The sequence below is a fragment of the Oncorhynchus nerka genome, linkage group LG2 (genome assembly GCF_034236695.1).
Source record: "Oncorhynchus nerka isolate Pitt River linkage group LG2, Oner_Uvic_2.0, whole genome shotgun sequence".
In the NCBI taxonomy this organism is placed as follows: Eukaryota; Metazoa; Chordata; class Actinopteri; order Salmoniformes; family Salmonidae; genus Oncorhynchus; species Oncorhynchus nerka.
This window is the reverse complement of record NC_088397.1, coordinates 12476753-12501498: the sequence shown is the minus strand read 5'-3', so window position 1 is coordinate 12501498 and position 24746 is coordinate 12476753. Positions and strand designations below refer to the sequence as shown.

At 45.0% G+C, this 24746-nt stretch overlaps 1 protein-coding gene across 1 annotated transcript in view; it reads right to left on the bottom strand.

The window, feature by feature from the left end:
* Positions 1–24746, bottom strand: part of LOC115116037 (protein unc-80 homolog) — a 125787-nt gene that overhangs the window by 62349 nt on the left and 38692 nt on the right. Inside the window, 18 exon segments of the mRNA XM_065020602.1 lie at positions 238–381; positions 1377–1505; positions 1893–2079; positions 3976–4107; positions 4318–4499; positions 4903–5041; positions 5808–5915; positions 6518–6715; positions 7639–7739; positions 8157–8360; positions 11620–11797; positions 12002–12135; positions 13100–13235; positions 13355–13567; positions 13928–14100; positions 17320–17479; positions 17996–18102; positions 24161–24369. Coding sequence (XP_064876674.1) covers positions 238–381; positions 1377–1505; positions 1893–2079; positions 3976–4107; positions 4318–4499; positions 4903–5041; positions 5808–5915; positions 6518–6715; positions 7639–7739; positions 8157–8360; positions 11620–11797; positions 12002–12135; positions 13100–13235; positions 13355–13567; positions 13928–14100; positions 17320–17479; positions 17996–18102; positions 24161–24369 — 2834 coding nt within the window.

Genomic DNA, 24746 nt, shown 5'->3' with positions numbered 1-24746 from the left:
ACAGACCGAAACATTGCTTTTCTATTTTATTCAACAGCGTGTATTGTGATGAAAGGCAATGTGTTGTGTTACAGTGGACTCTAGAGTGGCCTTATGGGTATCTATGGAATGCATCTACAGGTTTCTGATCTCACCCTGTACAGAATGTATTCTATTCTCATCCTCTCCCCCTCTCCCTCCCTCTCTCTGCCTCACTAGTACAGTACATGACAGTTTGTGTTGAGCGACGCCACCCACCTGCCACACCGTCCTCTCGCACCTCCCCGTCCTCCATCAGGTGCACTATGGGTAAGACGGCGGCACAGATGCATGCTGGGAAGACGGCCTGGGGGGGCTGCAGCATGTGATGAGTGGGCGTGTGCTCCGTAGTGTTCTCCTCATCTAGTAGACAAGAACAACCCACGAAACACTACCACCTTATTCTACTGTAGTTAGGAAGGTGTTCACCTGTAGTTAGGAAGGTGTTCTACTGTAGTTAGGGAGGTGTTCTGCTGTAGTTAGGAAGGTGTTCTACTGTAGTTAGGAAGGTGTTCTGCTGTAGTTAGGAAGGTGTTCACCTGTAGTTAGGAAGGTGTTCTGCTGTAGTTAGAAAGGTGTTCTACTGTAGTTAGGAAGGTGTCTGCTGTAGTTTGGAAGGTGTTCTACTGTAGTTAGGAAGGTGTTCTACTGTAGTTAGGAAGGTGTTCTACTGTAGTTAGGAAGGTGTTATACTGAAGTTAGGAAGGTGTTCTACTGTAGTTAGGAAGGTGATCTACTGTAGTTAGGAAGGTATTCTACTGTAGTTAGGAAGGTGTTCTGCTGTAGTTAGGAAGGTGTTATACTGTAGTTAGGAAGGTGTTCTACTGTAGTTAGGAAGGTGTTCTGCTGTAGTTAGGAAGGTGTTATACTGTAGTTAGGAAAGTGTTCTGCTGTAGTTAGGAAGGTGTTATACTGTAGTTAGGAAGGTGTTCTACTGTAGTTAGGAAGGTGTTCTGCTGTAGTTAGGAAGGTGTTCTACTGTAGTTAGGAAGGTGTTATACTGTAGTTAGGAAGGCGTTATACTGTAGTTAGGAGGGGGGTGTTCTGCTGTAGTTAGGACGGTGTTATACTGTAGTTAGGAAGTTTACCATATGTACAAGCTCTGTGTCAAGGCATGATTTTATCATGGTGCTTTTATCAGATATTATCAGGTGAGGATTTGCTTTCCTATTCCTCCCCATGTGACTTGAATCTGACCAGCATTCAAAATACCATTCTGACATCTATACTAGCATGCCAGTTAGAATGAAGCAATGTACTAGCCAAGCATTCTATGTGGGATCCTAATATGGATACTGGAACATGAGTCCTACAAGTGAGTGGGCAGGTGTGTGGTTGCCACGGTAACACAGTCTTACCCTCGGCGCTGACCACGGAGCGGACTGACCACACGGAGCCGCGGCGGAAGGAGTAGTTCCTGTGAGAGTTACTGGAGGTGCAGGACGGAGTGACGGACATGCGGCGAGACGCCAGATTGACCTCTTCTTCTGCTGGCGGGGAGGAGAGGCTTCAGAGTCAGTCACAACATGAAACTACCAGTTGCTGGCTGACTGACTGCATTGTTCAAGGTGTTTTACACTGTAGTTGTGGACTCGAAGGTAGGGTTGTTATCTGGTGTGTGTGCAACAGTATAAGCTTGTTGTTTTTGTTATTTTTGAAGAGGGCTGAAGCACTCAGAAAACCTAAATAGATAGGTTCTAGGTTTATTGTTAGATGTTCAGTTAAGTTCGTGCTTCTCCAAATTACGTCAGAATCAGTGGTTTCCTGAATGGGACGGGAGCTGTATCACTTGAATTAACACCTCAAATCAATAAAAATATTTAGAAAATGAAGAAAGAGAGATGTCTCCAGCACTCCACGGCTGTCCCACCCACCTTCCTCCTCCTGCTCGGGCGGGGGGCTGCAGGTGGGTTCGTAGCAGGCCTCCTGGGCCACGGGGATGGCTGTGATGATGCTGGCCTCGCGCCCAAGACGCCGCTTCTCCTCCTCCTGCTGCAGGTTTTTCAGGATGTGCTCTGCACGCTGGTGGGAGCGCGACACGGCCCGCGCCGAGAAAGATTTCTGTAAGAGGTGGTGTGTGTGTGTGTGTATATAAGTGTGGAAAAGGGTGTGGGTGGGTGTGGAGGGTGGACGTGGGGGAGGATGTGTGTGTGTGTGTGTGTGTGTGTGTGTGTGTGTGTGTGTGTGTGTGTGTGTGTGTGTGTGAGGTGTGGGAGAGAAAGGACAAACAGAGACACAGAGGCTCAGGGAAGGGGACTGTGGGATAGGCTCATTCTCAGGGGGGTCCTGTTTATAGTACAATTACAATACTGGCATCTGGTGAACATTTGGTAATGTAAACTATCTGTCTCTTCCCGACAGTTATATATGGATGACACATGCCGTTATATTCTCCTGATAAGACTGGAAACATTATTAGGGTTTATAATGTTTGTAGATTAGGGTTGTAACTTTCCCAAATTGTAAATTTCCGGAATCATGAGGATAAACCCGGAATCCTGGGGATTTGGGGGAAGTTAACTACATTTTGCAACCCTAGATCAACTACACCATGGACAGGGATCAATTATTTACCATTGTAAATAGTTGTCGGTAAAACTTACTATATGCAAATCCATCAGGAGAGTATATCCAGTGCAAAAGCTCATTTGAGCATTCTAACCGGCACCAACAGAGATATCACAGTGGATGTTTGATAGAGTGACGTGAAAATGTTGACGTTTGAACAATTACAAAATGGCCGTCATTGGCCATGCATAGTATATACATGCAAAATGACCAATGCATGCAGCTTTCCCAAAAGAAGCCCGAGCATTACAGTACAGAAAACGTGGAGTGGCTTGTATAAGATGCATGTATCCAGAATGGCCCGTACGAGGCCCATTAGTATAGCACCTCCCCCTAGGTCTTAATGTTTGGGGGGAGTCACACAACCCAGCAGGCAAAACTGGTTGCAATGACGTCGTTATGACGTCTTTTAATGACGTCATGCATGGTCCGGTTGTATACTGGTTGTATAATGGACATTGTGTTGAACTTATCTGACCAGATAACAATCAAAATATAACGTCTTTCCAATGACGCATTCATTACGTCATGAAAAATACGGTTTTACCTGCTTGTAACAGAGATCAGTTGGTTGTAATCTGGTTATATGATGTCTTCTCAACCAGAAAACCAATTTACAACGAGAACATGACATTATTAAGACCCCATGTGCCAAACTTTTGCCCGCTGGAAATGGACAGACATCTCTTTGAATTGTATCTCATTCAGTCATCAAAAGATGAACTCAGTTTCCCATGATGCACCCAAACAAGCATCCGTACATAAATTACAACTTACTATGGAATAGATTGATTGAATAAATGTGGGGAACTAAAAACAAAGACAATTGATAGATTGATAAATAACAGACAGGACTATTGTACTCAGACAGTACAATGACCAGTCTTAAGCTGATCTAGTATTGAATGACAAGTGATCTGAATACATAGTTTTTTGGTTTTCATGCTAGACAACAACAAAAAGCATAGCAACACAAAGAAATTAACCCCCAAAAAAGTGTCATGGCCGACTATCAATTTAGTAGCATAATATTGTACTGTTTATCAGTCCTCTAAAGCTTATTTCCTGGTGCCATAGCGAACACAAGGAATAAATACACTGGGATAACAGTACCAAGTGTTACCATAACAGTTGTAGCATAATGGGTCCGTTGTAGCATTAGTAAGGTTAGTAAAAAAAATGAAACTCCACATCCCAATTCAATTAACAGTGTTATGTCCATGTAATTCAATATACATGCACCAATAACGTACACCACAACAGACTTAAAATGTCAGACAAATGTGTACTTTGGTTTATAGTAAACATTGGTCAACCACTAGGCTCATTGTAAATTCTGTAAGTATCTGCTGATTGGACAGTAATCCAGGCAGCAGGGGCGGGACTTACAGAGTTGTCCTCGTTTATTGGGTCTTGGACGCTGCCAGTGTTGGAGGGTACCCAGGGCGGGTCAAACATGGGCACACAGGGCATGCCCAGGATAGGTGAGGGCAGGGTGAAGTTGATGCTGGGCGGAGGGATCTAAAATATAGAGAATTATGTAGATTAGTTCATGAGAAAATAATTCAACAAAGCAAGAGACTTAACAAGAGGCCTACACTTTAGAGTCAAGATCATTTATGTAAATAATGAAAAGCCACAGGACTCAGAATAGAACCTTGGGGGATACCCGTTGTCAACTCCTCATTTTGACTAACAGTTGTTTTAGTAGAGGCTACAGTTCTACTGCACCTTGAAGATCTGCTGGGCACCCTCCTCCATGCGCGGCCACACCTGGTAGCGGAAGCGCCACAGCGTGTAGAACTTGAACACCGAGTTGATGCGCTGGCTCGCCTCAGCGTGCTGGAACTCAGCCATCATCATCTCTGTCACCGCGTCAGGCACCTTCACCGCACACAGCAAGAACATGGCAGCTGGGGAGTGGTGAGAGGACAGGGGTTAGAGAGAGAGAGGTAAAGTGAGGCGGGGTGAGAGAGAAAGTGGGGATGGACAGAGATATACAGCGGAGAGAGAGACAGAGCGAGAGAGTGAGGGGGAAAAAAGAGAGAGAGACAAAGAGAGAGAGCGAGAGACAGAGAAAAAGAGTAGAGAGACAGAAAGATGTGGTGACAAAAAATATATACTACATTTTAAACTCTTCCATTTATCTTTAGACTGGAGGCAAAGCAGTAGGCACAGATTCAGAGTTTGGAGTGGAGCCCAGAATATCTCACCAGAATAGGCTTGAAATAACTGTAGTTACTGACATTAAAAGAGAAATTGTTCAAACAGAAACCCTGCTATCCATGACAGTCACCCACAGTTCTCTGTAGTCACCTGCAGCGGCAGCCATATGCTCGTCCACACTCAGCAGGAGCTCCCAGGCTGCAGGCTGGACGTCTGCGTACATGTCCTCTGTCAGGATGGGTGCCGCCTTGATCAGCAGTGACAGAGGAGCAGGGGACAGGCTCATCACCTGAGGGGAGAGGCCACAGCAAGCAAGGGTTAGCATTAGCATGCTAGTGGAGATCTGATAGCATTGCTAGTGTGGGCATATAGCTTGTATAGCATGCTAGGGACAGAGGGGCCAGGGACAGGCTCATCACCTGAAGGGAAAGGCCATAGACCACAGACAGCCAGCGTTAGCATTAGCATGCTAGTAGATATACCATTGCTGCTGTAGGCCTATAGCTTGTATTAGTATGGTATTGCATGGTGCTGCAATATACTTGAGTTGGCTGAGAGGGCTGTAACGAGTTAGCATGCTACTTCAGTAGTGGAATTAGAGATTATGTATTTGAGTGGGTAGAAGCGTGTGGGCGTGGGGTGAGGACATCTTGGCATGAGGTTGGCATCTTGCTCTAGATAAACAAGCATGTGGCGACACAGTGGCATCTGTTGACACACTGCTTCAGACAGATGGACGGACAGACAGACAGACAGGCTGGTGGACAGACATACAGGCTAACGGACAGATAGACACGCAGGCTAACGGATGGATAGACAGACTACCATACAGACAGACGGACGGACGGACGGACGGACGGACGGACGGACGGACGGACGGACAGACAGACAGACAGACAGACAGACAGACAGACAGACAGACAGACAGACAGACAGACAGACAGACAGACAGACAGACAAGCTCACGGACAGACAGGCTGACGGACAGTGACACACACAGGTTGACGGACGGATAGACAGACAGATGCTCTGGCATGAGGGCTGTAGGTGGGCACCTGGTTGCGGATGTACTTGAGCATGCCCGTGTCCTTCTTGCCCTCGGTGTTGGAGTCTTTGGGGCGTCTCTTCATGGACGGGGTCCTCAGACTTGACTTGTCTGACCACTGGAGACACAAAGAGAGGAAGACATTGGAAAATACAAGTCACTTCAGTTACAGTATCATCAAACCACTCCACATTACATCACTTCAATACATGTGCTGCTGCCATGTTGTGTTGCTACCATGTTGTTGTCTTGTTATGTTGTGTTGCTACCATGCTGTGTTGTCATGTGTTTCTGTCTTGTAGGTCTCTCTATGTAGTGTTTATTAGTATTTTTAATCCCAGGCCCTCATCCCCGCAGGAGGCCTTTTGCCTTCTGGTAGGCCGTCATTGTATGTAAATAAGAATGTGTTCTTAACTGACTTGCTTAGTTAGATATAGGTTAAATAAAAAAAGAAACATGCCAACCTTACATCACTTCAATACATTTAAATTCACACCACTCCACATCACATCACTTCAATACATTTAAATTCACACCACTCCATATCACATCACTTCAATACATTTAAATTCACACCACTCCATATCATATCACATCACTTCAATACATTTAAATTCACACCACTCCATATCATATCACTTCAATACATTTAAATTCACACCACTCCATATCATATCACATCACTTCAATACATTTCAGTCCACTCCTCTCTGCGCCCACCTCCTTGTTTTTCTTGGACCGGCTACTGATGTTCCCTGCACTGTCTTCTCTCAGGCTGTCCACTGTCTCCCCGTAGAGCAGCTTGATGGCACGCACCAGGCGGGCACAGGAGCGGCTGTGGTGCTGGTAGCAGCGTGGGTGGCAGAACTCCACGTGGGTACAGATGAAACTCTGCTGGTTGCACAGCAGAATCATGATCTACAGAGGAAGACAACAGAGGGAACAACAGTTATACAGGATGAATGGGCTTGATGACAGCAATGTGCTAGCTTTATAGCATGTGTATACAGGTGAATGGGCTAGATGAGGACAATGTGCTAGCTTTATAGCATGTGTATACAGGTGAATGGGCTAGATGAAGACAATGTGCTAGCTTTATAGCATGTGTATACAGGTGAATGAGCTTGATGAGGACAATGTGCTAGCTTTATAGCATGTGTATACAGGTGAATGGGCTAGATGAAGACAATGTGCTAGCTTTATAGCATGTGAATACAGGTGAATGGGCTAGATGAAGACAATGTGCTAGCTTTATAGCATGTGTATCCAGGTGAATGGGCTAGATGAAGACAATGTGCTAGCTTTATAGCATGTGTATCCAGGTGAATGGGCTAGATGAAGACAATGTGCTAGCTTTATAGCATGTGTATACAGGTGAATGGGCTAGATGAAGACAATGTGCTAGCTTTATAGCATGTGTATACAGGTGAATGGGCTAGATGAAGACAATGTGCTAGCTTTATAGCATGTGTATACAGGTGAATGGGCTAGATGAAGACAATGTGCTAGCTTTATAGCATGTGTATACAGGTGAATGGGCTAGATGAAGACAATGTGCTAGCTTTATAGCATGTGTATCCAGGTGAATGGGCTAGATGAAGACAATGTGCTAGCTTTATAGCATGTGTATCCAGGTGAATGGGCTTGATGAGGACAATGTGCTAGCTTTATAGCATGTGTATACAGGTGAATGGGCTTGATGAGGGCAATGTGCTAGCTTTATAGCGTGTGTATGCAGGTGAATGCACTGTACTGGTCATAAACAAGTATGCTAAGTTGAATGCACGCACGTAGGTACGCACGTAAAAGTACGCACACACATGCACACACACAGCACCTACATGTAGCCAGGACATGTTACGGTGGTAGTTGTCCTCTGCTCCGCCAGTGCCTCCTGAACCCTCCGGCTCAATACTGGGTTCACTGGTGCTCCATGGACTTCCTGTCATGTCACAACACACAGCAATACTGTATCAGTTTACTTCATTGACTCTCCTCGTGGAAATCCGTTATGTTGCATCTCCCATCAAACAAACAACATTCGTCATTGAGTTAACTACTCAAAGGGGACAGATGACAATGAATGCTATACATCACATGTTGATACAGAGTTGTTGAATGACAGGTGACTACTATGACTGAGTAGTAGGCAAATAGGGCTCCATAGGGCTCGGGCCAAATGTAGTGCACTATATCGGGTTTAGGGTGCCTACATCTGTGATTAGAATAGATCAGATGATCTATTAGTTTAGATCTATGTATGGAAGTTGTCACCAGATCAGATCTTATTCACCCACCTAATGGTCAAGGTTGGGATATGGGGTTGGGATTCTGAGATCAGTGGTTAGTGTGTTGTTACCTATGTCAGTGACAGTGTCCCTGCTCTGGGACAGCAGTCCCTCCTCGTTCTCTGACTCTGAGTCTTGGCGGGACATCTTGGTGCTCTTCAGGCTGCCGGCCCGGCGGATGGAGGACAGAGAGCCCCCCTTCTTCACCCTGAAACTCCTGGCCCCCTTGATCTGCAGCAGGCGAGAGCCCCCGGCACGACTCTTCCTGATGGGAGCTGGACGGACAGAATTCAAAAGGTTAGTCTGCAATCTCACTGGATTTATGAAGTCCTATACTTCCCACACACTGGGTTTATGAAGTCCTATACTTCCCATACACTGGGTTTATAAAGTCCCATACTTCCCATACACTGGGTTTATGAAGTCCTATACTTCCCATACTTCCCACACACTGGGTTTATGAAGTCCTATACTTCCCATACACTGGGTTTATGAAGTCCTATACTTCCCATACACTGGGTTTATGAAGTCCCATACTTCCCACACACTGGGTTTATGAAGTCCTATACTTCCCATACACTGGGTTTATGAAGTCCTATACTTCCCATACACTGGGTTTATGAAGTCCTATACTTCCCATACACTGGGTTTATGAAGTCCTATACACTGGGTTTATGAAGTCCCATACTTCCCATACACTGGGTTTATGAAGTCCTGTACTTCCCATACACTGGGTTTATGAAGTCCTATACTTCCCACACACTGGGTTTATGAAGTCCCATACTTCCCACACACTGGGTTTATGAAGTCCTATACTTCCCACACACTGGGTTTATGAAGTCCTATACTTCCCATACACTGGGTTTATGAAGTCCCATACTTCCCACACACTGGGTTTATGAAGTCCTATACACTGGGTTTATGAAGTCCTATACTTCCCACACACTGGGTTTATGAAGTCCTATACACTGGGTTTATGAAGTCCTATACTTCCCATACACTGGGTTTATGAAGTCCCATACTTCCCATACACTGGGTTTATGAAGTCCTATACTTCCCATACACTGGGGTTATGAAGTCCTATACTTCCCACACACTGGGTTTATGAAGTCCTATACTTCCCATACACTGGGTTTATGAAGTCCTATACTTCCCACACACTGGGTTTATGAAGTCCTATACTTCTCATACACTGGGTTTATGAAGTCCCATACTTCCCATACACTGGGTTTATGAAGTCCTATACTTCCCATACACTGGGTTTATGAAGTCCCATACTTCCCACACACTGGGTTTATGAAGTCCTATACACTGGGTTTATGAAGTCCTATACTTCTCATACACTGGGTTTATGAAGTCCCATACTTCCCATACACTGGGTTTATGAAGTCCTATACCTCCCATACACTGGGTTTATGAAGTCCCATACTTCCCATACACTGGGTTTATGAAGTCATATACACTGGGTTTATGAAGTCCTATACTTCCCACACACTGGGTTTATGAAGTCCTATACACTGGGTTTATGAAGTCCCATACTTCCCATACACTGGGTTTATGAAGTCCTATACTTCCCACACACTGGGTTTATGAAGTCCCATACACTGGGTTTATGAAGTCCCATACTTCCCATACACTGGGTTTATGAAGTCCTATACTTCCCACACACTGGGTTTATAAAGTCCTATACTTCCCATACACTGGGTTTATGAAGTCCTATACTTCCCATACACTGGGTTTATGAAGTCCCATACTTCCCATACACTGGGTTTATGAAGTCCTATACACTGGGTTTATGAAGTCCCATACTTCCCATACACTGGGTTTATGAAGTCCTATACTTCCCACACACTGGGTTTATGAAGTCCTATACTTCTCATACACTGGGTTTATGAAGTCCCATACTTCCCATACACTGGGTTTATGAAGTCCTATACTTCCCATACACTGGGTTTATGAAGTCCCATACTTCCCACACACTGGGTTTATGAAGTCCTATACACTGGGTTTATGAAGTCCTATACTTCTCATACACTGGGTTTATGAAGTCCCATACTTCCCATACACTGGGTTTATGAAGTCCTATACTTCCCATACACTGGGTTTATGAAGTCCCATACTTCCCACACACTGGGTTTATGAAGTCCTATACACTGGGTTTATGAAGTCCTATACCTCCCATACACTGGGTTTATGAAGTCCCATACTTCCCATACACTGGGTTTATGAAGTCATATACACTGGGTTTATGAAGTCCTATACTTCCCACACACTGGGTTTATGAAGTCCTATACACTGGGTTTATGAAGTCCCATACTTCCCATACACTGGGTTTATGAAGTCCTATACTTCCCACACACTGGGTTTATGAAGTCCCATACACTGGGTTTATGAAGTCCCATACTTCCCATACACTGGGTTTATGAAGTCCTATACTTCCCACACACTGGGTTTATAAAGTCCTATACTTCCCATACACTGGGTTTATGAAGTCCTATACTTCCCATAAACTGGGTTTATGAAGTCCTATACATCCCATACACTGGGTTTATGAAGTCCTATACTTCCCATACACTGGGTTTATGAAGTCCCATACTTCCCATACACTGGGTTTATGAAGTCCTATACACTGGGTTTATGAAGTCCCATACTTCCCATACACTGGGTTTATGAAGTCCTATACTTCCCACACACTGGGTTTATGAAGTCCTATACTTCCCATACACTGGGTTTATGAAGTCCTATACTTCCCATACACTGGGTTTATGAAGTCCTATACTTCCCATACACTGGGTTTATGAAGTCCTATACTTCCCATACACTGGGTTTATGAAGTCCTATACTTCCCACACACTGGGTTTATGAAGTCCCATACTTCCCATACACTGGGTTTATGAAGTCCTATACTTCCCATACACTGGGTTTATGAAGTCCCATACTTCCCACACACTGGGTTTATGAAGTCCTATACTTCCCATACACTGGGTTTATGAAGTCCCATACTTCCCATACACTGGGTTTATGAAGTCCCATACTTCCCATACACTGGGTTTAAAACATCTTGGTAACACTTTACACAAGGCACACACATACAGGGCCGGATTACCGAACAGACACGTAGGGCATGTGCCCTGGGGCCACCCACCTCCATGGGGCACACAACCCATTTTGGGGGGTTTGGGGGAGGTTGTGGGCCCCCCAGATAGCATATGATAACAAAATGTGCAGAATTGCAGGAAATTAGCTCACAGATTTCTCATAACCTCATGACAAAATATGTAGAATAGCATTATAAAACACATTTTTGTTGCAGGAAGTTTGCTGTTTCCCCCTCCAAAAAAAAGACCCACACCCAACATTTTTTTTTACTATAAGCAAAAACATATTCTTTAAAGCTTTTGAAGTTTTATAATTAAATGTTTCTTAATGAGAAAATATGGCCGTTTTTTCAATTTCCTGAAAAGTTTCAGTTTTGAGAGATGTTCATCTGACAGGGGCCCTTATGACACGGCCAACTAAGCAGAACTCAATTACCCAGAGGCTCCTGGGCCTTCTTGTCGTCGTAGGCCGTGTCAGACTTGAGTGTGTGGCTGCTGCTGTTCAAAGAGTCGTGGCCGTCCTCGTCGTCTAGGATACCGGCAAAGCTGATCTTCCTCTCATAACGGTGGTGACTCAGCTCAGGGTCCAGCCTCAATCGACAGCTCTCCAAATCCTACAGACACACACAACGCAGACATACACACACGGACAGACACACACACGCACACATGAACACACACACACATGAACAGACATATGCGAACAGACAGACACACAAATATGCGCGAACACACACACACACACCAATTGATTTATCGGGATATGATTGCATTAGAGTAGTGAGTAAGTGTCAAGTAAGTGAAGTTCTCCTACTGACCACTTGGGGCTCTGTGCGTGGCCGGGGGAGGCAGGGGAATGTCTCTCTGAGGAACGTGGTGATCTCCAGCAGTAACTGGCAGGCGGCCATCTTGAGAGCGAAAGGACAGCCGCATTTTGTTGGGTTGACTGTATCTGGGGACGGATATTCTGGGTCAAAATTTGGCTTAACCCATAAGAGTCGAAGAGGGGGGGGGTTCTACTAAGCAATATGGAATTGTTTTTAGAAGGTCATACCAAGGATCTAAGACCCTTTGAAGTATAAAAAATATATATAAAACAATTATTTGATTATTTGAACATTTTTACTTGGCCTTACTGCTATTAGCCCATACAAAAGCATTGAATAACAGATTCACTACATGGAACAACAGATAGTCCCCCCAAAATATCAAAAGGAAGCTGGTTCTGAAGTGTCTGTCCTATATCTGAACATTGTTTTGGCACTAAACAGTCTCCACATACACTATACCTCCATTAATATCTTCAACTGGTATCAGGGGACCTTCAGACAAGTCTAGTGAGGGCAGTGTCGTCCTAGAGCAAAACAACTGCCGTGTTCGTATCATTTCCACAGAGGGGCCATAGTGTGTAGACCAAGCTGTTGGGATTCTACAGACAGAAGATGGCAGATCGGCTATACCGACTTCAGACGAGTCCAACGCAGCTTGTGGGGGTCATAGTGTGTAGACCACCCTGTTGGGATGCTACAGACAGAAGATGGCAGATCGGCTCTACCGACTTCAGACGAGTCCAAAGCAGCTTGTGGGGGTCATAGAGCAAAACTGAGAACACCATCTTGTTCGTGAGAGTCTCGTCTTTCCAACCCGTTTGGACGCTATAGACGATTTTGCGAGAAGACCAATTTTCGGAATGCCTCATGGTCTGACGAACAACACTCTATCTCTGTCAGCTTTCTCGGCAGATGTGGAAGTGAGTGGACAAAAACACATATCTCTAGCTTAAAATGACATGTTTCTATAGGGATTTGCGTATTATGCTAATTTAAAGGGATAGTTTACTAAAAATACAGATTAACAAGATTCTTCCGTGAACCATATTTCCCTTTTAGGTGACATTTTCCTTTTCTATGGCTTACTGTCGTCTAAGTAGTCCTCCTCCTCGTCCTCCTTTCTCAATCTTCGCTTGGTCTCCTCGTCGTAGATAAAACCCAGGATGTTGGCAGGACTCTCGCTGTCTGAGTGGCACAGCTCACTGAGACGCGTACCAATGGCCTGGGAGAGGAAGGCCAGAGATAGGCACACACACACACACTATTAGCGCCCCTCTTCATACACAATCTCGGTCAGTAGAATCATTTGATAGTTGCTCATCCCATCAGAGAGTCACTCACATCTCCCCATTGACAGAAGTGCTTGGCTGCATTCCACTGGAGCTTCTGGTTCCTCTTGTTTCCCACCACGGGCGAGCGCCCCCGAGACAGACCCCGCTTGGTGATGTTCACGTGGTGACCCTTCATCCACTCGGGCCAGTTGCCACGGTTACAACGGTGGACGAAGCGGGCGCACTCCAGGAACAGGGAGGCTCTGGCAACCACGGGAGCTTCCTGTCGGATACCAGGAAGTACAATAATGTCCTGTCAGATCACTGAAAGCTTATTTCAATCAATCCCATATTGCAATATTTACACATTTTTCCCTCTGTCAAATAACATTCCAGAACGGTTGAGTCTAGTAAAAAAGGCTTATTACTACCTGGTAGACTCCCCTCACAGGAGTATACAGCAGTTGATTGATCATTGATTCATTGAATAAGATGTGCTAGTATTGGAACAGATGAAATATGTGGAAAGTCTGGGGAATCCAGAGGACAGGATTGAAAAAAACTGAATTAAACAAAGACAATGTGTAAACATTCACATAACCGGCTTGATTTAACTCCAGCCTGAGACTACTGTATAACTGACCAGGTCGAGCGCAGCAGCCAGGATGGATGCGTCAGGGATGGTGCCTGGCTCGCAGCAGTTCAACAGGAACTGGAAGCGTTTCATGCCCTGGCGGATGGCGGTCAGGTTCACCACGTTCTTGTTCTTCATGGCCTCCTGGCTGGCCGCCAGGCGCTCCTGGAACCCCTGGGGCCCTGGTGGAGGAGGAAGGGAGCGGGAGAGAGAGGGGGAGGGGAGATGAGGTATGGGAAGGATGGGGAAAGGTAGATGAGAGAAAGAGAGGAGGGGAGAGGGAGAGGGGAGGGATATGAGGATAGGAGGAGAAGAGAGAGAGAGCAAGAGGAAGGGGGAGGGAGGAAGTGATGGGGAGAACAGCGATAGATACAGAGAGAGGGAGGAGGGAGCGGAGGAAAAGGGGAAGGAGGAGGGAGGGATAGGAGGATAGGAGAAGAGAGAGAGAGCAAGAGGAAGGGGGAGGGAGGAAGTGGTGGGGGAGAACAGAGAGACAGAGAGAGAAACAGCAGTAACAGAAAGAAAAGAGGTGAGTAGAGCAGACTAGGGCCATCTGGGGCCTGGACCTCTATTCTACAGCATAACTAGAGCCTGGAGGTTTTTCTGACCATCTGTTCTAACCAGGAAAAACTCAGGGCTCTGGGCATTATCTTTGCGAGTGCTGGCATGAATGACACACCCATATAGCAACATGATCACACAAAAGAACAAGAGAATAGACTATAGAACATAGCATGATTAGGTCATGTCTGAATCCATTGAACGAAAAGCACCATCGAGCCACTTAACAAACGAAGCTGGAGAGAAAGATGGACACACGGTCATTAAGCAAGGAAATGTGCAACATTCAACAAATATGATGACTTTGTTGTAACTCTTCATGGTAATATTTCTTGACTTTGTGGGTTTCTGTCCATAATGGGATAAGTGGTTCAACAAAGACAAGACAGTTACAGCACCATGTGCCCCACATATTGTGTTTGGAGTCTCACTATCTACGCCTCGTCTATCCCCCTCTCCTCTTCCCTGTCTTGTCCCTCTACCTGTCTTGTCCCTCTCTCCTCTTCCCTGTCTTGTCCCCTCTCCTCTTCCCTGTCTTGTCCCTCTACCTGTTTTGTCCCTCTCTCCCTGTCTCTCTACCTGTCTTGTCCCTCTCTCCTTCCTTCTCCCGGTCCCTCTACCTGTCTTGTCCCTCTCTCCCTCCTTCTCCCGGTCTCTCTACCTGTCTTGTCCCTCTCTCCCTCCTTCTCCCGGTCCCTCTACCTGTCTTGTCTCTCCCTCCTTCTCCCGGTCCCTCTACCTGTCTTGTCTCTCTCTCCCTCCTTCTCCCGGTCCCACTACCTGTCTTGTCTCTCCCTCCTTCTCCCGGTCTCTCTACCTGTCTTGTCTCTCCCTCCTTCTCCCGGTCTCTCTACCTGTCTTGTCTCTCCCTCTTTCTCCCGGTCCCTCTACCTGTCTTGTCCCTCTCTCCTCTTCCCTGTCTTGTCCCCCTCTCCTCTTCCCTGTCTTGTCCCTCTACCTGTCTTGTCGCTCTCTCCCTGTCTCTCTACCTGTCTTGTCCCTCTCTCCTTCCTTCTCCTGGTCCCTCTACCTGTCTTGTCCCTCTCTCCCTCCTTCTCCCGGTCTCTCTACCTGTCTTGTCCCTCTCTCCCTCCTTCTCCCGGTCCCTCTACCTGTCTTGTCTCTCCCTCCTTCTCCCGGTCCCTCTACCTGTCTTGTCTCTCTCTCCCTCCTTCTCCCGGTCCCACTACCTGTCTTGTCTCTCCCTCCTTCTCCCGGTCTCTCTACCTGTCTTGTCTCTCCCTCTTTCTCCCGGTCCCTCTACCTGTCTGGTCCCTCTCTCCCTCCTTCTCTCTGTCTCTCTACCTGTCTTGTCCCTCTCTCCCTCCTTCTCCCGGTCTCTCTACCTGTCTTGTCCCTCTCTCCCTCCTTCTCCCGGTCCCTCTACCTGTCTTGTCCCTCTCTCCCTCCTTCTCCCTGTCTCTCTACCTGTCTTGTCCCTCTCTCCCTCCTTCTCCCGGTCTCTCTACCGGTCTGGTTCCTCTCTCCCTCCTTCTCCCGGTCCCTCTACCTGTCTCTCATATCCATGGGGACATTGGAGGTGTCCGTATGTGGCTAGATTGTGCCATGCTAGCAGAAGGACCATGGAGCTTCTTCTGGCCAGGAGAAGAGTTCAACATGGCTGCCATTAAACAGGGATGGAACAGACCCCGGGGACAGAAAAACACCCAATGGGGTATAATAAGGGCCTGTCGGTGTGGGCACTGGGCAGAGGTGACAAGGAACTGTCCAGTGAGCTAAAAGATGGGCATTTGCTTAAAAGGCTGATGGTTACTATAACTTCTGGAGATGTTAGGGTATCATGTATGAGTCTAGGGCATCATGTATGAGTCTAGGGCATCATGTATCAGTCTAGGGTATCATGTATGAGTCTAGGGCATCATGTATGAGTCTAGGGCATCATATATGAGTCTAGGGCATCATGTAACAGTCTAGGGTATCATGTATGAGTCTAGGGCATCATGTATAAGTCTAGGGCATCATGTATGAGCCTAGCGCATCATTTATGAGTCTAGGGCATCATGTATGAGTCTAGGGCATCATGTATCAGTCTAGGGCATCGTGTATGAGTCTAGGGCATCATGTATCAGTCTAGGGTATCATGTATGAGTCTAGGGCATCATGTATGAGTCTAGGGCATCATGTATGAGCCTAGCGCATCATTTATGAGTCTAGGGCATCATGTATGAGTCTAGGGCATCATGTATCAGTCTAGGGCATCGTGTATGAGTCTAGGGCATCATGTATCAGTCTAGCGTATCATGTATGAGTCTAGGGCATCATGTATGAGTCTAGGGCATCATGTATGAGTCTAGGGCATCATGTATGAGTCTAGGGCATCGTGTATGAGTCTAGGGCATCATGTATCAGTCTAGCGTATCATGTATGAGTCTAGGGCATCATATATGAGTCTAGGGCATCATGTATGAGTCTAGGGTATCATGTATCAGTCTAGGGCATCGTGTATGAGTCTAGGGCATCATGTATCAGTCTAGCGTATCATGTATGAGTCTAGGGCATCATGTATGAGTCTAGGGCATCATGTATGAGTCTAGGGCATCATATATGAGTCTAGGGCATCATGTATAGGGCTAGGGGTCTCCCCCTCAATCTGCCAGGGGCTTGCACAGGCAGTGGTCGACAAATACATACAAACACCACTAGCATGAAAGATGGCGGCAGAGAGTGTACAGATCACTGGACGCACAGGACAGGCCAACGGACAGACCATAGACAGATTACGGACGGAACAGGACAGTCAGGCACATACACACAGAGAGGCGGGCGGGGTGAGGGGGCGAGCGGGCGGGGGGGTGATAGGGGACACCCCGGGGGTCTACCATCTTTCTCTTCTGTGTGGTGAAGCTTGGATGGGTTCCGCCTGCCAGACCGCCATTTACCGAGCCGCTTGAAGAAATTCTCCTCCTCGTCCCGGCCGTACTCCACGCCCCCCGCTCCCCCGCCGCCCTCTGACAGCTTCACGTTGCTGGTGAACTTCACCTACAGGCAGGGGTGGTGGAGAGAGAAAAGACTGTCCACACCACCGGCAGTAGAACAACAAATATGTAGCATTAAAAAGATAATTAAATATAGAAACAGAAATAACAAGTTGTAAACAAAAGAAACACAAACCATCTAACTAGTCATTTTGTCATTTAAATAGATTTTCTTGTCTATCCCTTAGAAATGATCAAAATGCCCAGGTAACAATACAAGAGGACATGGTGTGCTCAGCTCAGTCGTGAGAAAAGGTTATACATCAGCCCATGGCTGTAAGACCAGGGCTCTCCAACCCTGTTCCCGGAGAGCTACCATCATGTAGGTTTTAGCTCCAACTGTAATCCAATGCACCTGATTCTAATAGTTAGCTGGTTGATAAGCTGAATCAGGTTAGTTACAACTGGGGTTGGAGCGAAACCCTACAGGATGGTAGCTCTCCAGGAACAGGGTCGGAGAACAGTGAAGTAGACAGTTGTGAGAGACACGACCACTTGTGGTCAGTAGGTGACCCCTGACCTTGGAGCTCTGGCGGATGAAGGAGAGTCGGTCCACAGAGCTGATGTCCAACAAGTCCTCCACCCCGTCGGTCAGCCCAGACAGAGATGACCGCTTAAGCCAGTTACCTGCAAACACACCCCACCCCACCCAGGTCAGAGTAATGGAGGGATGGATGGAGGGAGGGAGGAGTGCAGAGGGGGTAAACATCACACTTATACATCGAGACATACACATACTGGCAGAAGATATACTGAATACACACACACACAGAGAAGCATAAACACAAATAAAAGTTATAATCCACACAAATGCAGACAGAATAGCATAAAACACTTGGTCATAGAACAAGGCACATAGGAGCAGTTGTACACAACAAACAAACCAAGAGCGTCTGTGAAGCATACACACACACACACACACACATACGTAAGACAGAGACGGTAATTGGAAGGCGAACAGTCCCACGGCATGCTAGGGACAAAAGGAATACAAAAGAAGACCATAAAGAGATTAAGTGAATTGTCTACTCATCACCCATACAACAAAACATGACGTTAGACTACAGAAACATGATGTTAGACTACAGAAACATGATGTTAGCCTACAGAAACATGATGTTAGCCTACAGAAACATGATGTTAGACTACAGAAACATGATGTTAGCCTACATAAACATGATGTTAGCCTACAGAAACATGATGTTAGACTACAGAAACATGATGTTAGACTACAGAAACATGATGTTACACTACAGAAACATGACGTTAGACTACAGAAACATGATGTTAGACTACAGAAACATGATGTTAGACTACAGAAACATGATGTTAGCCTACAGAAACATGATGTTAGCCTACAGAAACATGACGTTAGACTACAGAAACATGATGTTAGACTACAGAAACATGATGTTAGCCTACAGAAACATGATGTTAGACTACAGAAACATGATGTTAGACTACAGAAACATGATGTTAGACTACAGAAACATGATGTTAGACTACAGAAACATGATGTTAGCCTACAGAAACATGACGTTAGCCTACAGAAACATGATGTTAGCCTACAGAAACATGATGTTAGCCTACAGAAACATGACGTTAGACTACAGAAACATGACGTTAGACTACAGAAACATGATGTTAGACTACAGAAACATGATGTTAGCCTACAGAAACATGACGTTAGCCTACAGAAACATGATGTTAGCCTACAGAAACATGATGTTAGCCTACAGAAACATGACGTTAGACTACAGAAACATGATGTTAGCCTACAGAAACATGATGTTAGCCTACAGAAACATGATGTTAGCCTACAGAAACATGATGTTAGCCTACAGAAACATGATGTTAGCCTACAGAAACATGACGTTAGACTACAGAAACATGACGTTAGACTACAGAAACATGACGTTAGCCTACAGAAACATGATGTTAGCCTACAGAAACATGATGTTAGCCTACAGAAACATGATGTTAGACTACAGAAACATGATGTTAGCCTACAGAAACATGATGTTAGCCTACAGAAACATGATGTTAGCCTACAGAAACATGATGTTAGCCTACAGAAACATGATGTTAGACTACAGAAACATGATGTTAGCCTACAGAAACATGACGTTAGCCTACAGAAACATGATGTTAGCCTACAGAAACATGATGTTAGCCTACAGAAACATGACGTTAGACTACAGAAACATGACGTTAGACTACAGAAACATGATGTTAGCCTACAGAAACATGACGTTAGCCTACAGAAACATGACGTTAGCCTACAGAAACATGACGTTAGACTACAGAAACATGATGTTAGACTACAGAAACATGATGTTAGCCTACAGAAACATGACGTTAGCCTACAGAAACATGACGTTAGCCTACAGAAACATGACGTTAGGTTAGCCTACAGAAACATGACGTTAGCCTACAGAAACATGACGTTAGAATACAGAAACATGATGTTAGCCTACAGAAACATGATGTTAGACTACAGAAACATGACGTTAGCCTACAGAAACATGATGTTAGACTACAGAAACATGACGTTAGACTACAGAAACACGTTAGCCTACAGAAACACGTTAGCCTACAGAAACATGATGTTAGCCTACAGAAACATGATGTTAGCCTACAGAAACATGATGTTAGCCTACAGAAACATGTTAGCCTACAGAAACATGATGTTAGCCTACAGAAACATGATGTTAGCCTACAGAAACATGATGTTAGCCTACAGAAACATGTTAGCCTACAGAAACATGATGTTAGCCTACAGAAACATGATGTTAGCCTACAGAAACATGATGTTAGCCTACAGAAACATGATGTTAGCCTACAGAAACATGATGTTAGCCTACAGAGACATGATGTTAGACTACAGAAACATGTTAGCCTACAGAAACATGATGTTAGCCTACAGAAACATGACGTTAGACTACAGAAACATGACGTTAGCCTACAGAAACATGACGTTAGACTACAGAAACATGACGTTAGACTACAGAAACATGATGTTAGCCTACAGAAACATGACATTAGACTACAGAAACATGATGTTAGACTACAGAAACATGATGTTAGCCTACCGAGACATGATGTTAGACTACAGAAACATGATGTTACACTACAGAAACATGTTAGCCTACAGAAACATGACGTTAGACTACAGAAACATGATGTTAGCCTACAGAAACATGATGTTAGACTACAGAAACATGACGTTAGCCTACAGAAACATGACGTTAGCCTACAGAAACATGACGTTAGACTACAGAAACATGACGTTAGAATACAGAAACATGTTAGCCTACAGAGACATGATGTTAGCCTACAGAAACATGACGTTAGCCTACAGAAACATGACATTAGCCTACAGAATACAGAAACATGTTAGCCTACAGAAACATGACATTAGCCTACAGAAACATGACGTTAGCCTACCGAAGCATGAAGTTAGCATACAGAAACATGACATTTGCCTACACGCAAATCCTGTACTTAGTAACACAAAGTTAGAGAGATGCAGCTACGAGTTCATCACGACACTAATGATCCAGTGACAAAGTTGTATTTTCAATTAATCATACATTGTGTCAGTAGTTAGGTTTCTATCCAATTGGCGACAGATTTTCATGCGAATATTCAAAAATCTGCATTCAAACAATTGGTCCAATATGCCCGATTTCCCATCAGATACAGTGCATTTACATAAGTATTTAAATCAAATCAAACTTTTTTTGTAACATGCACCTATTGGAGGATCTGTCCATAAGACAACTTTAAGCCATGCACTCCACAGAGCTGGGCTTTACAGAAGAGTGGCCAGAAAAAAGCCATTACTTAAAGAAAAAAATAAGCAAACATATGTTTGGTGTTCGCCAAAAGGCATGTGGGAGACTACCCAAACAGATGGTAGAAGGTACTCTGGTCAGCCTTCTGGCCATCAAGGAAAACGCTATGTCTGGCGCATACCCAACAACTCTCATCACCCCGTGAATACCATCCCCACAGTGAAGCACGGTGGTGGCAGCATCATGATGTGGAGATGTTTTTCATTGGCAGGGACTGGGAAACTGGTCAGAATTGAAGGAATCATGGATGATGCTAAATACAGGGACATTCTTGAGGGGAACCTGTTTCAGTCTTCCAGAGAGTTGAGACTGGGACAGAGGTTCACCTTCCAGCAGGACAATGACCTTAAACATACTGCTAAAGCAACACTCAAGTGGTTTAAGGGGAAACATTTAAATGTCTTGAAATGGTCTAGTCAAAGCCCAGACCTCAATCCAATTGAGAATCTGTGGTATGACTTAAAGAGTGCTGTACACCAGCGGAACCCATCCAACTTGAAGGAGCTGGAGCAGTTTTGCCTTGAAGAATGGGCAAAAATCCCAGTGGCTAGATGTGCCAAGCTTATAGAGACATACCCCCAAGAGACTTGCAGCTGTAATTGCTGCAAAAGGTGCTCTACAAAGTATTGACCTTGGGGGGATGAATATTTATGCACGCTCAAGTTCAGTTTTTTTGTCTTATTTACTGTTTCACAATAAAAAATATTTAGCATCTTCAAAGTGGTAGGCATGTTGTGTAAATCAAATGATACAAACCCCCCCAAAATCTATTTTAATTCCAGGGCAACAAAATAGGAAAAATGCCGAGAGGGGTGAATACTTTCGCAAGCCACTGTAGGGGTGAAGTGACTATGCATAGATAATAAACAACGAGTAGCAGCGATGTACAAAAGGGAGGGGGTCAATGTATATAGTCCGGTGGCAATTTTATTAATTGTTCAGCAGTCTTATAGCTTGGGTTTAGAAGCTGTTGAGGAGCCTTTTGGTCCTAAACTTGGTGCTCCGGTACTGCTTGCCATGCGGCAGCAGAGAAAACAGTCTATAACTTTCCAGACCCTTTACTCAATACTTTGTTGAAGCACATTTAGCAGCTATACAGCCTTGAGTCTTAAGTATGATGTACAAGCTTGGCACACCTGTATTTCGGGAGTTTCTCTCATTCTTCTCTGCAGATTCTCTCAAGCTCTGTCAGGTTGGAAGGGGAGCATCGCTGCACAGCTGTTTTCAGGGCTCTTCAGAGATGCTTGATCGGGTTTAAGTCCAGGCTCTGGCTGGGCCACTCAAGGACATTCAGAGACTTGTCCCAAGCCACTCTTGCGTTGTCTTTGCTGTGTGCTTAGGGTCGTTGTCCTGTTGGAATTTGCACTCTGGAGCAAGTTTTCATCAAGGATCTTTCTGTAATTTGCTCCGTTCATCTTTCCCTTGATTCTGAATAGTCTCCCAGTCCCTGAAAAACATCCCCACAGCTTGATGCTGCCACCACTATGCTTCACCGTAGGGATGGTATTGGCCAGGTGATGAGAGGTGCCTAGTTTCCTCCAGGCATCTCGCTTTGAGAATCTTGTTTGAGAATCTTGTTTCTCATGTTCTGAGAGTCCTTTAGGTGCCTTTGGCAAACTCCAAGTGGGCTGTCATGTGCCTTTTACTGAGGAGTGGCTTCCGTCTGGCCACTCTACCATAAAGTCATGATTGGTGGAGTGCTGCAGAGATGGTTGTCCTTCTGGAAGGTTCTCCCATCTCCACAGAGGAACTCTGGAGCTCTTGGTGGTTCCAAACAACTTCCATTTAAGATTGATGGAGGCCACTGTGTTCTTGGGGACCTTCAATGCTATAGAAATGTTTTGGTACCCTTAACCAGATCTATGCCTCGAAACAATCCTGTCTCGGTGCTCTTCGGACAATTCCTTCGACCTCATGGCTTGGTTTTTGCTCTGACATACACTGTCAACCATGTTATATAGACAGGTGTGTGCCTTTCCAAATCATGTCCAATCAATTGTAATTACCACATGTGGACTTTACCACAGAGACTTCATCTGAAGGATGATCAATGGAAACAGGATTCAACTGAGCTCAATTTCGAGTCTCAGAGCAAAGGGTCTGAATACTTATGTAAATAAGTATTTAAGGTTTTAAGTTTTAATAAATGTACAAACATTTCCAAAAACCTGTTTTCGCTTCGTCATTCTTGTGTACCGAATAAAAAATACAAGTTAAATGAGTTTCCATCGCATTTTCAAATCTACTGATGGTTTTCACAAAAAGTATTGCGTTATATGAGCCCACTATTGTATTGGCACACGTGCACACAAATAGCCTACATGATGAGATTATTATGAACAAAAGAGCAAGATTATTTTTAATTGTCAAAAGACGTTGATGATCATGTCACCAAAATAAGACTCTGGATATTTAGTGGAAAGGAGCATCAAGCTCATCACAGTGCACATTCACCACCCTGTGAAGTTCATCATAACTTATTTCATCTGTAACCTAATAAACTGCTTGCTTCCCAACTAGTCGTCGTGGGAGGATGTCACACATGTCATCGTGTGACTCCAAGTTTACTTCAATATTATGGTTATTATATCAATATTTGCGCATAATAGCGTTTCCACCGACACTTCTCGCATAATTCATTTTATCGACAAAAACATCCCACCCTGTCTAGCGTATTTTGTTTTGTTGACATTTGGTTTAGTTTACCGGAAAAAATTCCCATCAGCCCCGTCATGACCCTTAGAGGATGACATCACTAGAATGAATGATAATTTCTATAGATGGACACAGGGTGGCGCTGTGGTACTGTGAGGGGCACTGCCACCTACCGATGGGCAGCTTGAGCTTCTTGCGCAGGGAGATGCGTCGGGAGCGTGAGCGGGTGCGTCGGTCCGTGGTGGTGCCCGAGTGGGCGGTGGTGCACTCCGACGTGTCCTGCTCTGATAGGCTGCTGGTGTCGCTGGCAGCACTCTGTGACTTGAACATCTTCCTCCAGAAGTCCTTCTTGCCCAGCAGAGCCCCCGGAATCTGTTCATCACTGGGGAGAGAAACAGGGATGGAGGTAGAGAGAGAGAGGGAGACAGAGAGACAGAGACAGACAGACAGACAGACAGACAGACAGACAGACAGACAGACAGACAGACAGACAGACAGTGAACACAATGACTAAATAGTTCTCATCAAACATACATTTTGTGGGGCGTACATTCATGCACAGGACCAGTCAAAAGTTTGGACACACCTACTCGTTTAAGGGTTTTTCTTTATTTTTACTATTGTATACATTGTAGAAAACTATGAAATAACACATATGGAATCATGTAGTAATTAAAGAAGTGTTAAACAAATCAAAATATATTTTCTTCAAAGTAGCCACCCTTTGCCTCGATGACAGCTTTGCATACTCTTGTAGAA